General features: G+C 44.8%; 1 protein-coding gene across 4 annotated transcripts in view; it reads right to left on the reverse strand.

Annotated features, from left to right (window-relative positions):
- Window positions 1-4,722: 4,722 nt before the first annotated feature.
- The window catches only part of LOC109905118 (BCL-6 corepressor-like protein 1), a 29,565-nt gene continuing 22,786 nt past the window's right edge, over window positions 4,723-11,501 (reverse strand). For 3 of the 4 annotated variants that reach the window (XM_031790053.1, XM_020502304.2, XM_020502303.2), the window contains 9 exons: window positions 11,173-11,308; window positions 10,586-11,068; window positions 9,973-10,181; window positions 9,422-9,691; window positions 8,000-8,166; window positions 7,645-7,790; window positions 7,445-7,522; window positions 7,041-7,203; window positions 4,723-6,829 (listed from right to left, as the gene is read on the reverse strand). In XM_031790053.1, the coding sequence (XP_031645913.1) occupies window positions 6,520-6,829; window positions 7,041-7,203; window positions 7,445-7,522; window positions 7,645-7,790; window positions 8,000-8,166; window positions 9,422-9,691; window positions 9,973-10,181; window positions 10,586-11,068; window positions 11,173-11,308 (1,962 nt within the window). In that variant the 3' untranslated portion in view covers window positions 4,723-6,519. The remainder of the gene's footprint in view (window positions 6,830-7,040; window positions 7,204-7,444; window positions 7,523-7,644; window positions 7,791-7,999; window positions 8,167-9,421; window positions 9,692-9,972; window positions 10,182-10,585; window positions 11,069-11,172; window positions 11,309-11,501) is intronic. The other variant, XM_031790054.1, reaches the window with a different exon arrangement.

Raw genomic sequence — 11,501 nt, forward strand, 5'->3', positions numbered from 1 at the left:
GTGAATGGGACTTCCCCTTTGTGGCTTTCAAAGAAGACTGTTGCATAACCCAATGCTTGGTGAAAAAAACTAAAGACAACCTCCTTGAACCTTGAGAAAGGAGGCGAAAGGGAGGGGTGGTTTGGGTAGAGGGACATTTGGGGGAAAAAAATATCTTCTTCTAGTGTGAAAAACCATGCAAATGTTTCTGAAGGAATGGACAACAGGGTGCAGTTGCAGAGAAAGACTCCTAACATTATAATATTGTTCGCAGAGGTAACTAGAGTGATTGTGTATGTTTTAAATGTAGTTAATACATAACTAATTTGTTGATCGCCACAACAATTGGAAAAAGAACATGGGACCAGAGCCCTAACTTTCCTACCAGCAATGACTTTGCTGATAACTTCTTTATTGAGGAAAAATATACTTACTATGACTGTGATGTGTGGTTGTCTCACCTTGCTATTTTAAGATGAATGCTACAACTGTAAGTCGCTCTGGATGAGAATGTCTGCTAAGTGACTAAACTGTCAAATGTAATGTAAGGTGTTATTTTGATGAATTTGTGATATTGTCAACTTTTTTCTTAGTTGGAATCTCAGTTTAATTCTGAGTTTGAATAAAAGTAGAAATTAAACCATTGCACTGATGTAACAGTCCGTTGTCTGCTTCCCCCTAAAGCTTGACTAATGTATCCCATCATCTTCTGTAGAAAAGCTATTTATTCTGCATGTCCTTTTGGGTCAACAAGGTCCGCATACAGGAACAATGCAGAAACACTGTGCCCACTCTCAGCTCTTCCTCTTTACCATGTTACTCAGTCAGTTGGTCTTTGAGAGACTTGACCTTTTTTTAAACCAATCAAAATCCACAGCCTTAAAACAGCTGGCCAATGAATGCAGCAGCATCCCAGGGGCTCGGTGAATGGGTGGTTCTCAAATCTGAATTCATGTATGTGTATGTCATGAGGCTCAATTTACAGGACTATAAGCAGCCAAGCCTTCCAACCTTGTCAAAACATTCAAATGGATGTGTTTTCTGACATCCAAATGACATCTTTTTAATAATAATTTCCACAGTATGGATTGTGTAAATATTTACAGTATGATTGTACAGAAAACCCCCTCAAAGAGGTTTTGAGCAGCTAAAACAAATATCACACATCATTGCATGTGCACCAAGAAGCCTAGACTAGGGTTCACTCTTAATATCTGGAAGGAACTTACTTTCTGGAAGGAATTGACTGATTCTGGCTCTGCCAGACTGTGAGTGCCTAAAAATGCTGAACTGTAGTAACCTTGGGGGTTGCAAAGAGTAGGTAATGTACAATGGGGCCCACAAGGGCTCGATCTTTTGGTATGTCCGTGTGTCATGTTTTAGCCATGCTGGTTGCTAAATCTGTGTGTTGAACATGTACATGCATGATATGTAGGCCTAGGCTTTCAATTCTGTTCCATATTATTGTGATTGGTGTGTCTTGTAATTTATTTTATATCTTGTAAAGATTATTTTATGTCTTCATGAAATATGCTATCGTGGCTTAATTGTAAGTCAATATTTTCTGTATTACATACTTGGAAACCTAAAAGGGATGACATCCAGGAGGCTGGCAGGCGTCTGGAAAAGCACGCTTGGAGACTGTCAGATGAACACGTGACATGACATGAAGCTATTAACGGGCAGCTTTAGCCTTAACCTGCTACTAGAAAGCTTCCAAGCAAACGATGCAAACATGATATATATATATATATATATATATAACTATTTACTTTCTGCAAAAAAGTAAGACAGATCAGGTGAAGGCACACATTCAATTTATAGAAACACTGTCTCAATTGGCTATCCTATACTTATATTTCGGAGATCCCCCATTCTGCTCCACCAGGGTTCTAACCAAATAATGTAAGAGCGCTGCGCTAACTTGTGGACTGGCTGCGCAACTGCGTCACTTTATTTATATTAATAAAAGGCTATTTTTTTGCACAGTGTATTCAGCAGCACCACCTTGTTAAAAAATACACTAATGCCAGTTAAATTCAGCCTATGGGACAGCCCCAGTCCGATCATTCTATACTGAACAAAAATATAAATGCAACATGCAATAATTTAAACAATTTTACTGAGTTACAGTTCATATAAGGAAATCAGTCAATTGAAATAAATTCATTAGGCCTTAATCTATTGCCCTAAATGGGCAAGTGCACAGCCATGGTTGGGGCTGGGAGGGCATAGGCCCACCCACTTGGGAGTCAGGCCCAGCCAATCAAAATGAGTCTTTCCCTACAAAAGGGCTTTATTAGAGACAGAAATACTCCTGTTTCATCAGCTGTCCGGGTGACTGGCCTCAGATGATCGCGCAGGTGAATAAGCCGGATGTGGAGGTCCTGGGCTGGTGTGGTTACACGTGGTCTGAGGTTGTAAGGCTGGTTGGACGTACTGCCAAATTCTCTAAAACACTGTTGGAGGCGGTTTATGATAGAGAAATTAACATTCAATTATCTGGCAACAGCTCTGGTGGACATTTCTGCAGACAGCATGCCAATTGCACGCTCCCTCAAAACTTGAGACATCTGTGGCATTGTGTTGGGTGACAAAACTGCACATTTTAGAGTGGCATTTTATTGTCCCCAGCACAAGGTGCACCAGTGTAGGGATCATTCCGTTTAATCAGCTTCTTGATATGCCACACCTGTCAGGTGGATGAATTATCTTGGCAAAGGAGAAATGCTTACTAACAGGGATGTACAGTGCATTCGGAAAGTATTTAGACCCCTTGACTCTTTCCACATTTTGTTACATTACAGCCTTATTCTAAAATGTATTAAATTGTTTCCGCCCCTCATCAATCTACACACAATACCCCATAATGACAAAGTGAAAAACAGGTTTTTAGATTTTTTTTGCAAATGTATAAAATGTATTAAAAAAAACTGAAATATCACATTTACATAAGTATTTAGACCCTTTACTCAGTACTTTGTTGAAGCACCTTTGGAGCAATTACAGCATAAAGTCTTGGGTATGACACTGCAAGCTTGGCACACCTGTATTTGGGGAGTTTCTCCCATTCTTCTCTGTAGATCCTCTCATGCTCTGTCAGGTTGGATGGGGAGCGTCGCTGCACAGCTATTTTCAGGTCTCTCCAGAGATGTTCGATTGGGTTCAAGTCCAGGCTCTGGCTGGGCCACTCAAGGACATTCAGCAACTGGTCCCAAAGCCACTCCTGCGTTGTCTTGGCTGTGTGTTTAGAGTTGTCCTGTTGAAAGGTGAACCTTCACCCCAGTCTGAGGCCCTGAGAGCTCTGGAGCAGGTTTTCATCAAGGATCTCTCTGTACTTTGCTCTGTTCATCTTTCCCTCGATCCTGACTCGTATCCCAGTCCCTGCCTCTGAAAAACATCCCCACCACATGATGCTGCCACCACCATGCTTCATCATAGGAATAGTGCCAGGTTTCCTTTAGACATGATGCTTGGCATTCAGGCCAGAGTTCAATCTTGGTTTCATCAGAAAAATAATCTTGCTTGAGAGTCCATTAGGTGCCTTTTGGCAAACTCCAAGCGGGCTGTCATGTGCCTTTTACTGAGGAGTGGCTTCTGTCTTGCCACTCTACCAAACCTCGTAAGGATCGGACACTTTTTTCAATTTTCGCCTAAGATCACATACCCAAATCTAACTGCCTGTAGCTCAAGACCTGAAGTAAGCATATGCATATTCTTGACACCATTTGAAAGGAAACACTTTCAAGTTTTTGGAAATGTGAAATTAATGTAGGACACTATACACATTAGATCTGGTGAAAGATAATACAAAGAAACATCTCAAGGATGATCAATGGAAACAGGATGAACCTAAGCTCAATTTCGAGTCTCATAGGAAATGGTCTAAATACTTATGTCATTACGTTTTTTCTGTGCTAGAGCACGATGAGCCAAGTAAAGCCCCCCTGGCCAAACCCTCCTCTAACCCTGAAGATTCTGGGCCAATTGTGCGCTGCCCTATGAGACTCCGGGTCTGCAGTAACACCTCAAGCACTGCAATCCAATGCCTTAGACCACTGCAATCCAATGCCTTAGACCACTGCACCACTCGGGTAGCAATGTTATGCAGAATTTGCGGGGAAATGTGTATTGAGCAAATATCATCATCAGCAGCAGAAAATACAAGTATTTTCAATTGTGAAAAACAAATCCCAGTTAAATAAAAGTAGTGGGGCTACACCACGCGAGCAAGACGGCAGGGAATTGACGCACATAGGCTTCTACACTTTGCACCCCTCCGGCTTTACAACTTTATGGCACAAGACTGGGTCACTGGTTCCTTCTTGTGGACATCCCGTCCTTATCACACCACCATGTTCGGGTTTGAGTCATGCTGTGTACCTTTGAATCTCATATGAAGATGGATATTTCCTTGAAAGTGCAAATTCTGCATGACATTTCAGATGATGTCATCTCTATTTAGGTTGTAAAGGTTTTATCTGTTATAGGTCATCCTGGGTATTATATGACTAATGATAAGATTGGATAGACTACATACATACGTGATACTGATGATCTCTTCAAAAGGTTAATTTATCACCAGTCTTGAGTATTAAGATCAGCTAACATCTGTCTGCTTTCAGCCTTACATAATACGGTTTACAATGTAAAAGGTGGTAACCGTTTTCTTAAAAAGAGCACAGAGCAACCGACTGTAAATAGAATATGCTTTCTGATGAGTCAAATGAATACCCCACAAACAATACTTCACAATCATGCTTTATTCTGGTTGATTTAAAAATAAAATAAAAATTGAATAGAAGGTTAACCTGTTTTAACAGCACTCACACAAGCAGTACATTGTCCTCTTTCTCCAGACTAGATGTATTCCACTTTCTTCATTTTAGGAAATGAAACTATACTTTTTCTTTACATTTCTGTCACTTCATCGTAATTAAATATAATTTATTGGTTTTAACTTCAAACAAAAACTTCATTGATTGTCAACACAAATTCTAGCTTAGCACCAGTACAATAAAACTGTACTTTTGCTTGTTAAAATACTGTTTGCAATAAGGGGAGAAAAAGAAACATCTCAGGAAGGATAAAGGGATCCTGAATTGTACATTTCAAATGAAGCACCAACCATACAAAGCAATTTTTCATAAATTGTTTGTCAGATACACAAGAGGTCAAATATATTAATGACTATTAAATTAAGCACAAACAACAGTGTAAATAAAACACACGCCACATAGCACGATGGAGTCCGCCCATAGCCCCATGAGGCGCAGGAAAACAATACCTATCCTATCCCTCCTGTGAGTCACTCTTATGCAGCAAAGTGAAGGGTGGCAGTCAGAACAGAGGACGCTGGTCTCCCCAGACGCTATGTGGCACTTCTATTCCCACTCCCATCATCTGGTAAGCAGGAGGAGGGAAGAAAACTACAGGGACACCTTTCCATCTGTTGAGATCTGTAAACAAGTATTCATTCTCAAGTTCAACTAAATCAATCCATGATCTGAGGGTAAGAAGCCTACAGGTAGATGCTTGGTGAAATCATGTGCATTGCAAAATGAAAGACAAAAGAAAAGTAACACAAATCGAATGGCCATCTACTTAGCAAACTTGAGAGTGCTGTGTGGTTGAAATGCATTACTGTGGTTCTATGGTTCTGTTAGCTGGGCAGATTGTGTGTCTGTGTGTGTGGGTCCATGGTCTCTTCTCGGTGGGTCTCTGGGTCTCCCATTTTAACAGAGGAACCATCTGGCCCTGGGGCCTTCCTGCCACTGTTAGCTGGCCTGGCTGTAAGCCTTTTAGCTGCACGCAAGAGTTCACCGAGATAAAGCTTTGGATTATCTCCCACCCCAAAATATTATCTTTCCTTCAGGAACAAACAAACTGAACAAAACCACAAAAATAAAATCCTAAACATAATCCATCCCTTGCCACACGAATACATTAATACCAAATGTGATCACTCTGATGGCAAGATATACATATAGTACCATATACATACAGAATCATAAAAAAGATAGTTCCAGAATATTTCTTGGCTCCTGAAAAATACCTACAGATTGGAACCTGAAATCTGCTCTCCAGCACCGAGCACCCACACCCATCCTCAAGGTGGTGCTGCCTTGACCCCCATTTCTCCTCAATGTGGAAGTCCCAGGTGATTAGTGAGGTGTGTTCTTCCCAGTGGTGTAGACCAGTGGAGGCTGCTGAGGGGAGGACGGCTCATAATAGTGGTCGCTAACGGAGCAAATGGAATGGCATTAAACACATGGAAACCATGTGTTTGATGCATTTGATACCATTCCACAAATTCCACTCCAGCCTTTATCACGAGCACATAGTCCCCAATTAAGGTGCCACCAGCCTCCTGTGGCGTAGACATTGTTTGGTATTACCATACCACAACCACCATTACAACGGCTGCAGCCTCCCAACATTGTTAATTTTAATCTGCTGCTTGCGGGAGGTTAGGGTGAGACTGAGGACGTGTAAGGGAACAGTTGGGATGTGTGAGGGGCTGTGAGAGAGCAGGGGGGGCTACCGACTGCAGGGCGTGGCTGTATCCATCCTGTCCCCTTCTTCCTCCCCCTCGTCCTCCTGTAGGATGTGAATGGAGGAACCCAGCAGTCCCTGGAGCTCCGGGACACAGCGGACCAGCTCCACCGGCCCCTCTCCCTCTTCCTGAGGCTGTGCAGAGGCTGTGCTCACCTGGCTGACAGACACCTGCCTACACATCTCTGTTCGCGCCAGGCTCACCACCTCCAGGTGCGGGTACCGCGCCCGGAATATCCGGGAAGACATCTTCAGCCGCTTCAGGATGTCCGTCAACAGGAACCAATTGCAAAAGCTGTCAGGGACAAACACAGGGTTGGTATTAGAACTAGCTGAGCCTTTCCAACAAGCTGATAGCTGAAGAGCGGTTTGATGGATTTCAAAAGGTGCTTCGGGGGTTTAAAATAGTAAGGAACAAAAAGCACTGGATTATGGGTGGAAAAGCTGGGACTGTGTGTGTGAATGATTGTGTTGACAGGTGATTTTCTGCTCTGGTGTTGACTCACCCCTGGGTTAATGACACTTGGACATGGTAACAGGGTAAGAGGGGCTCGGAAGAGAACTCAAACATGAGACAGTCCCTATCAGAGTCTCTCTCCTTCCTTCCCTCGTCCTCCTCCTCCACCCGCTGAGAGAGCAGGAAGTCCCAGCATGCCTCCTGGCCATTCTCTGAAAATGTAGTGACGTGAGCTCAGGACGGCCAGGAGAACTTGATTCACCTTTGTTCTAAGGACAATAAGCCTCTTGTTTCACCATGGGCTTAAGGCTCCCCCTAGTGGACTGTCCTGTTCACACTACGCATTCTAATCACAGCATATACAAGTCATAGCACAGATAAGAGTGGATACATAGCAGTGGATGCAGAGGTCAATTGTGAGGAAAAGAAACCAATCAAACTAAGACTTTTTACCAAACACAGAGCTGCTGTAGAAGTCCCATGGCAGACTGGGGTCTTGGTCACTTCTCCCCTCCAGGTCTGTGAAGTATTCTGAAACAAAGCAGATCCAGGGTCAGATTAAAACTCCACCAAGCACTCCTCTGTGATGTTCAGAAAAGGACAGACTGATGTGTGTCACAGGGGTCACAAGTGATGATGACAGGTTAGAGTACCTTTGAGGAAGGTCTTCATGCTGGGGCTCTGGGCCAGTTTGACCGCCGTCTGTCCGGAGTAGGTAGCCAGTGTGGGGTCAGCCCCGTGGTTCAGCAGCATCCACAGCTCAGGTAGGTTATCACTGGCTACTGCGTCATGGATGGGCCTGAAAATATACAATAACACGTGTTACTTTTCTCGTTCAACATACATATCAACAGCATTACAACGGATCTCATATAAGCCAAGCGTGAATGTCCAGAATGAAAGTCCTTTTATTGCAGGCATAACCATTCAGCTCAGGAGTGTATGGCATACAATATGCTCTCCAAGTCCGAGCCCTTATTAAGTGTTCAGAAGTCATTAGACGCCCACCGTGTTCCGTCCTGGGCGCTGCAATTGACGTCGGCCCCGTGTTTCAGCAGCACCTGGACGATGTGGCTCCAGCCTCGAGAGCACGCCTCGTGGAGAGCCGTGTAACCTGCGTTGTCACGCCGATTGACCTCCCGCACATCTTTTTCCAGACAGTAGAGCACCACGTCCTGCAGGAGGGACAGCAGGGGTTTAACATCACAATACATAATACAATATATATATATATATATATTATATATAAATAACACTTGTCTTTTCCTGCTAGCACTGACTGATTTTATTATTATTTTGTCCTGTATCTTCAGGATGCCCAGCAGACTTGGACTTATAAGACACTCTATTTGCTGTGGCAAAAATAAATAACGTCTATTTATGTTCACGTACACTACATGGCCAAAGGTATGTGGACACCTGCTGGTCGAACATCTCATTCTAAAATCATGGGCGTTAATATGGAATTGGTCCCCACTTTGCAGCTTTAACAGCCTGCACTCTTCTGGGAAGGCTTTCCACTAGATGTTGGAACATTGCTGAGGGGACTTGCTTCCATTCAGCCACAGAGCATTAATGAGGTCGGGCACTGATGTTGGGCGATTATGCCTGGCTTGCAGTCGGCGTTACAATTCATCCCAAAGGTGTTCGATGGGGTTGAGGTCAGGGCTCTGTGCAGACCAGTCAAGTTCTTCCACACCAATCTTGACAAACGATTTCTGTATGGACCTCGCTTTGTGCACGGGAGCACTGTCATGCTGAAACAGGAAAAGGCCATCCCAAAATTGTTGCCACAATGTTGGAAGCACAGAATCATCTAGAATGTCATTGTATGCTGTAGTGTTAATATTTCCCTATACTGTAAATAAAGGGCCTAGCCCAAACCATGAAAAACCGCCCCATACCATTGTTCCTCCACCAAACTTACAGTTGGCACTATGCATTCGGGCAGGTAGCGTTATACTGGCATCTGCCAAACCCAGATTCGTCCGTCGGACTGCCAGATGGTGAAGCGTGATTTATCACTACAGAGAACGCGTTTCCACTGTTGGCGAGCTTTACACCACTCCAGCCGTGTGGCTGAAATAGACAAATCTACTAATTTGATGGGGTGTCCACAATCTTTTGGCCATGTAGTGTACAACATACTGATTTTGCTGATTATTTAATTGAAAATGTCTTTACTATGATGACCGTGATATGTAGTATAACTAGCTATCTTAAGATGAGTACACTAACTAACTGTAAGTCGCTCTAGATAAGAGTGCCTGCTAAATTATTTAAATGTAAATGTAATGTGTGATAAACTGAAACATCATTGGGTTAGGGTCTGGTATGGGGTATGGGGCCCACCACACCGGAGTAATGGTAGGGCGAAAAGCGCTGAGCATGAATGCAGGCAGGTGATTGGGTGGAGCAGTAGAGCAGTACCAGGTAGCCCAATCGGGCAGCTCTTTGTAGCAGAGTCTCCCCGGCGTTCTTGTTGACAATGAGCCGGCGAACCTCTGGAGGAACAGGTCTGCTAGGGGGAGACTCTGGTACCCCTCCCCTCCCTGAGGTCCCCTTCTTACTGGCTGGAGGGGAGGACGAGCACTTAGGGGTAGCCTGGAGGCCTGCTGGTTTCTTAGCGTCGGGGCTGTCGTCATCCGTTGCCACAGAGGCAGGGCGCTTTCCCAAGCTGCAACGTTTGGTCTTGAGCTGCTTAAAAAAATAAAAATGTTGCAGGGTAATGAGAAAGTAATGTGTGACGGAGAGTCACAGCAAGGACAAATGGCCTAACACTCTGCGCTGGAGGAAATCAGCTGCCAGAGCACAAAAAAAATGTTATATGTTGTAGTAGTGATTTGCGCCACAAGGGGGAACCATGAGCTAAGCCTTTAGGCTCATCACAGCACACTAAATCTCACAACAAGGATCTGTTTGGCAGGAAACACAAAGTCCAGACCTATGGCCTCTGCGATGGATGCCGCTGAACTTCCTACCTTCTTGGGCTCATCTGTGTCACTCAAGTGCTTGCTCTTGAACTTCCTCTTCCCAGAGGGTTTGTCGCTGGGCTCTGGGGAGGCCTCTCTCTCCGGGCGCCGCACCGACCCTGAGCGGGTGAACGAGGGCCTCCTGGGATCAGGCTCTGGGCTGGTGCCACGGCAGGTCAGAGTGGCACTGAGGCGTGGGTACATGGCAGCCGTCAAATCTACAGAAACACAGCAAATATTTACTCAATGGTTCTAAGCAGTGTATTGAATGTTATTTAAACATGTTGTGTACCGACAGACTAATATGAAGCTACAAGACAAGAAAACAATGAGACCAGAACCAAAGCCCCATCACATTAAACATGCCTTCCATCTCTCCTGAAGTGTGCCATGCTAAATAAACGGTGGGTTAACAGCACTTTAAGGATATATGGATGTTTTAACATAATAAGCTGCAAATAGTGGGAAGCTACTGCATATGAAACCAGTTACACTGTATACAGTTCTATTCAGTCATTCAACTCGTACCAACTTTGCCTTGTGTAAGGCCCACTGTGATATTAACCACATCCAGACAAACCTGCAGCTGCTTCTATTTGTTCCATTTCCAGGTGAACAGTACCTGATTCAGATTGAGTGCCCTGCCTGGTGGTGACAGATCTCTCCTCCCCCTCTCCGTCTCCATCCCTGTCCTTCCCCGTGATGTACTCCCCATTCTGGTATTTCCTGTTCCGGCAGCGGGACCGTTTCTTGTGTTTGAGGGTGTCTCCCTCAGTGCTGGGGGCGGGTCTGGCCTTGCCCTGGGCTGCCTTCTCAGGCAGGGGGTTGGTGCGCGGTCTGCCCCTGGGCCGGCGGGCAGGCTGGAGAGGAGGGGCTGTAGGGGAGTGGGGGAGATTTGGGGGAGGTGGAGGAGCAAAGCCCCAGTCGTCCAGCCAAGCCTCATCACCCCTCCGTCGGCCCCTCCTCAGCCTGGGGGTGGAGCTCTCTGAGCATGCTGGCTCCTTATTGGGTCTTCCGGGGCTGCTGAAGGAGACTGGGGTCTCAGAGCACTGGGGACTGGGGAGAGGACTGCTCCCATTACCTGTGAAACCTACTTCAAAACCTACTGTAAAACAACGTGGGTAGAGGAATCATAATAAAGGATTTGTGATTAGATCTTTGGCTGATGTAGTACGTGAAGTTCTAATCTATCAGAAGAGACAGAAATACCTGGTTTGTTGTGAGCACTCTGCTTGTTATCAGTGGTGCTGGTCTTCACCCTGCTAGTGTTCTCTCCCTCCTCCCTGTGTGGGGATGGTTCAGCCAGCGACAGACTGTGCTCCAGTACAGGTGCACATGGCTTCTTCTGTGGCAACACACAAGGGACAGAGTGAGAGCACTAAATGGGCCATTCAGGCAATTGATCGTAAAGCTTTGATGGTAACGGAGAGCATATGGACTGTATAAGCACTGAATTGCCTTTGTATTTCAATCAGTATACTTGAATCATAATACAGACATGTAAGTTGATGGGTGGTTGATATTTCACATATTTTTTT

Source organism: Oncorhynchus kisutch, linkage group LG15 (assembly GCF_002021735.2).
Source record: "Oncorhynchus kisutch isolate 150728-3 linkage group LG15, Okis_V2, whole genome shotgun sequence".
NCBI lineage: Eukaryota > Metazoa > Chordata > Actinopteri > Salmoniformes > Salmonidae > Oncorhynchus > Oncorhynchus kisutch.